General features: G+C 45.2%; 2 protein-coding genes across 4 annotated transcripts in view; one reads left to right on the top strand and one right to left on the bottom strand.

Moving 5' to 3' along the window:
- Positions 1 to 2,293: 2,293 nt before the first annotated feature.
- LOC108034882 (isovaleryl-CoA dehydrogenase, mitochondrial) lies at positions 2,294 to 3,922 on the top strand. Its single transcript, XM_017110090.2, has 3 exons — positions 2,294 to 2,562; positions 2,621 to 2,746; positions 2,807 to 3,922. Exons 1-3 carry the CDS (start codon positions 2,348 to 2,350, stop codon positions 3,726 to 3,728), a joined length of 1,263 nt encoding a protein of 420 aa, XP_016965579.1. The 5' UTR covers positions 2,294 to 2,347; the 3' UTR covers positions 3,729 to 3,922.
- A 37-nt stretch (positions 3,923 to 3,959) lies between these two features.
- The window catches only part of LOC108034880 (talin-2), a 29,032-nt gene continuing 28,161 nt past the window's right edge, over positions 3,960 to 4,830 (bottom strand). For all 3 annotated transcript variants that reach the window (XM_044095120.2, XM_044095121.2, XM_017110087.2), the window contains one exon: positions 3,960 to 4,826. In XM_044095120.2, the coding sequence (XP_043951055.1) occupies positions 4,568 to 4,826 (259 nt within the window). In that variant the 3' untranslated portion in view covers positions 3,960 to 4,567. The remainder of the gene's footprint in view (positions 4,827 to 4,830) is intronic.

The raw sequence follows: 4,830 nt of genomic DNA, 5'->3' as shown, positions 1-4,830 counted from the left end.
CAACCATCGAACTGCACGGACCTGGACTGCACTTGCTTATCACACACTATTTCGCTGGGCGAACGTATTTTTAGTTGCGTATAGCCTCTGCCATATCGAGTTGGTCGATTGCCAGCCAGATTGATGGGAAATGCTAATTGAAAACGGTATGGGGTTCCTAACTTATTCGGTTGCCCAGTACTTGGGGGAGTTTCAGAGATCGATTATTTGATTGCCAGATGTGTCGGATCTTCCAAGACCTTGGCAACTGCTAATGGGATTTTCGATTTCTCAATAACTTTATTTGTGATATTGTGAGTACACTACCTAAAGTGTAATATGTGGAAGCCTAAAACAACTACATAGTTATAATTTTCTATTTTTTCTTATAGCAATGATAGAAATGATGACTCTTTAAGCATTGAAAAGGATTATATAATAAATAGACAACCTAAGGTTTAATCTTAAAACAACTTCAGAAAATATCCTCTTTAATTATAATTATGTTGTCGTGACAGTCTCAAAATTCAAGCAATTTCATTATAATTTCACCTATAAAAAAGACCATTAGGTCTCTATTGTCTGGGTGCATTAAACTGTGATTACAGCCATCAAAAGTTTTGCGCAGTGGACGCGACAAGTTCAAGTTGTTGAGTCGGCAGATTGCATGTTTTGTATTTCAGCCACGTTTATGAGGACGCAACCCCCATCTCAGGGGCCCTGCAGCCCAGCATCCCAACAGTCGGGTTCAATTGCCGCGCTGCAAGCCATCGGAGACGCCTTTGTGGGCCACTAAAAGTGGCAACTGCTGCTCATCAAGTTCATTCCACTTGGCATTAAGTGCGCCCAAACAAACATCCCAAGAATGCTGCAACAGACACTGACAGTGAGATCTGTTTATAGACCCGGTCGGCATTTAATTGCTGCGAAAGTGTAGATGGTTGGGCGGGGAATTGAAGTGCTTTCGTTGATTACATAAAAAAAAAGAGTTCAAGCCATCGCCGGATTAATCTGGGAAGTGCAAGTCACTACCCGAGGCAATTTAGCTAAAACCAGGACAGCTACGACTTTGACCTTTAACCGAGGTGCAGGTGCAGTATGTGGGATGAGTCATCCGAAGGTCCCTACTTTAAAGCGTGCATGACACAACAGTAATACAGATGCAGATCCATAACCATATCCAGATCTAAGGAAACCTACAGTACGAGCTGCGTCCTCATGGAGCCGATTCGAGTCGAGTCGAGGTTGATTGACAGGATATCGACGACGATTGGGGGCGGGGAATCCTTGGCAACATTCACCCGGTAACAGGCCATTAATCAAACGCACACACGTGAGCTGCTCCACCTGCCAGGAGCGACTTATTTATGAGGACATTTATCGATTTGCCTGCCGAATTGTTCAATTATTTGGGTTACACCTGCCCATCGAGCACGGAAATGGAAATAACACTGCACTCTTTACTCTTTCTAGTTTTTTTCTCTGGTCGCATCAATTAATTATCGGGTAACACACTTCCGCATCCGGTTCGGGATCCGATACGTCCGGCGATGGATTGGCTGGTGGTTTTTGGGCTCGGTCGTCGCCGCCGCCTTTTCAATTCCATTTAGACCGACGCTCCTGGCAGACTGGTGGCTCTGTTTATGTTTATCCCTGCGCCTGCACTGCTGCCGTTGTTGTAGTTTTTGCTATTGTTGCCGGCATCGTCCATCTGCCCGTTGGTGGGTCCTGCGCACTGCCAATGGGAGCCCAGTGCAGGGACACATCCTGTGGGTCAATGTGCAGCCTTAGTAGCCCAACTAATGACCTGCTTTGCGAGGGAAGATTGCTTTTGGTAGTCACTGTCTGGTTGCTTTTGAGGGCCATTGGAGGGTCATGCGCAGACAAAGGGCGCGAAGTTCCCAGAAATGGCGGGCTCTTTGAATTTCATTTCAAATATAACGAACTATTTGAAAGTAATTTTCTTTTACTTGGAATTTATTTTACACTTGATGTTTCAAACAAAACAAAAAAATACTTTTATAGTTTATAAGGAATATTTAAAATTAAATAAGGCGAAATTTATTATGATTTTAGTATTTAAGTTTATACTTAAGTTTTTGGTTTCCTTAAAATTGTACTTTTTCTGTTCATTTTTTACTGGGTAAGCTTAAAGTTATAATAAAATGTATTATTTTGCAATATATTTTTGCAAAAACCTTTTAAAAGTAGATTCAAATGTTAACGGTCGATTGGTAAAACCACTCGATCTCGCTGGCGTGGCCACATGCCCGCCCACTTGCTTGAATGCCACTAGTTGATTCCGAGGCGGCGAGTGCCAACAGCTGATCGGAATTAGGTAATAGTATACCTGTCCCCCAAAGTCAACATGGCTCTGAGATTTGTTGCCAAGTCATGCAGATCCTTGCTGCAACGCGGCGATCGTCCTTCGTCCTGGAGCCGCACTCTCGCCCACTATCCCGTCAACGATGCCATGTTTGGGCTGGACGAGGATCGGCAAAAGCTGCGCGAGGTGGCATTCAACTTTTTCCAGAAGGAACTGGCGCCTCTGGCCAAGGAGATCGACAAACTGGATAACTTCAAGTAGGACCCAGAGGATAACTACCATCTCGAGCACCTTTAAATTGATCCTGTTTTACAGGGACATGCGACCCTTCTGGAAGAAACTGGGTGATCTTGGCTTCTTGGGCATTACCGCGGAGCCAGATTTTGGAGGCACTGGGGGTAGCTATCTGGACCACTGCATCATCATGGAGGAGTTCTCGCGGTAGGCTTAGACATCCTCCTCCACCTATCTATAATGATGATAAAAAAACCAATATAACAGGGCTGCTGGGGGCGTGGCCCTGTCCTATGGAGCCCACTCCAATCTGTGCGTCAATCAGCTGACCAAGAACGGCACTCCCGAGCAAAAGGAGAAGTACCTTCCCAAGCTCTGCAGTGGCGAGCACATTGGAGGACTGGCCATGTCCGAACCGGGAGCTGGATCCGACGTGGTATCCATGAAACTGCGTGCCGAGCGCAAAGGAGACTACTATGTCCTCAATGGTTCCAAGTTCTGGATCACAAATGGATCTGATGCGGATACTTTGGTGGTCTATGCGAGGACAGGCGGCAGTGATGTCCCAAACAAGCATGGCATTACCGCCTTCATAGTGGAAACCGCCTGGGAGGGCTTCAGCGTGGCCCAAAAACTGGACAAGCTGGGCATGCGAGGCAGCAGCACCTGTGAGTTGGTCTTCCAGGACCTGAAGGTACCGGCCAAGAACATTCTGGGCCAGGAGAACCGAGGCGTCTACGTGCTGATGTCGGGACTGGACTTTGAGCGGCTAGTTCTGGCCGCTGGACCCGTGGGTCTGATGCAGGCGGCCTGCGACGTGGCCTTCGACTATGCCCACCAGCGTAAGCAGATGAATCAGTTGATCGGAGAATTCCAACTGCTCCAGGGAAAAATGGCTGACATGTACACCACATTGAGTGCCTGCAGGAGCTATCTGTACACGGTGGCCAGGTCCTGCGATGCGGGCAATCGCAGTCCCAAGGATTGCGCCGGCGTTATCCTCTACACCGCTGAGAAGGCCACCCAGCTGGCCCTGGATGCCATTCAGATCCTCGGTGGCAATGGCTACATCAACGAAAACCCCACCGGTCGCATCCTGCGAGATGCCAAGCTTTACGAGATTGGTGCGGGAACTTCGGAGATCAGGCGCTGGCTCATCGGCCGCCAGCTCAACCAGGAATACAAGTAAAGGAGAAGCTTGCCTTCTCCCAACGTAACCCATAAACGCATTTATGGTATGACAACAGTGGCAATTATGTGCATCAACTCTACTACCTGACAGACTAAAAGTTGCATTTATTTTTGTTTAAGATTTATAAAATTAGTATGTTTTTAACAGTGTTTATATGTGCCTTAATAAAAATCATTAAAGAACGCTTTATATATTGAACGCTTTATTTATTGAAAACACAGTATCCACTTTGTTAAAATATTGTTCGTTTTTATTAATTTACAAAAAATACACAATTTAAATATGCAACTGCATACACGACTCGCATACGTACGTATATACAAATACAAATAAAAGTATGGATTACATCGAATAAAATTCACGACTATAGAACAAAGATTGACTGTTCTACAAGAGGTTTCTTACGTTAGAAAATAATATTTCGTGTTTAGTGCACAGTAATAAGTTGCATCGAAATAACAACAAAGTGAAGAACCAAATATGTTAGGGGTTACATGTAATTTCGTTGATTTTGAATAGGTTGTTCTCGCACATCTTGTTTGTATCAACATATATTGGCAATTAAATGGCAAATAAGCACGTAGAACACAGATTTACGAAAACATAGAAAGATGATTAGCAATATTAGGTGGTTAATATTAGGCTGATTATATGGTAAGGGTAGAGGGCGTATAGATGTAGTTTCGCTAGTGGCTAATTACACTTAAGATTACATTAATTCTATTAGTATGTGTACGGGTGTGTAAATGTTAAAAGCACTTTTGGCAAACATCGACATGATCATCACCAAGCTAGAACATTTACTTAAGCAACTAGAATCGCTTCAATGGAGCGCCTTAATCCAATCGAAAACTATGCTTCTCCGTCTTGGTCTCCGAGCGGGATTCCGTTGTGGTTGTGAAGGATTTGCGCTCCATCACCCGCTGGGTCATCGAGGTGAGTCGTTCCGAGCCTTGGTCAACGATGCTGATCTTGCCGCCATCGGTGTTGAGGGTCATCTGCGAGAAACTGGACTCCAGAGGCTTGACCGCTCCGAATTCACTGCTGCTGCTGGTGGTATTGTTGGCTGACTTGTCGAAGTTGCGCGTCTCATATCTGT

Source organism: Drosophila biarmipes, chromosome 3L, assembly GCF_025231255.1.
Source record: "Drosophila biarmipes strain raj3 chromosome 3L, RU_DBia_V1.1, whole genome shotgun sequence".
In the NCBI taxonomy this organism is placed as follows: Eukaryota; Metazoa; Arthropoda; class Insecta; order Diptera; family Drosophilidae; genus Drosophila; species Drosophila biarmipes.
Note: the sequence above shows the minus strand (reverse complement) of the source record. Positions and strands in the feature narration are given on the sequence as shown.

Coding starts and splice junctions, on each gene's coding strand:
- LOC108034882 (XM_017110090.2), top strand. CDS start 2,348: ATGGCTCTGAGATTTGTTGCCAAGTCATGCAGATCCTTGCTGCAACGC. Junction 2,563..2,620: donor GACAAACTGGATAACTTCAA/GTAGGACCCAGA, acceptor CCTGTTTTACAG/GGACATGCGACCCTTCTGGA. Junction 2,747..2,806: donor ATCATGGAGGAGTTCTCGCG/GTAGGCTTAGAC, acceptor CCAATATAACAG/GGCTGCTGGGGGCGTGGCCC.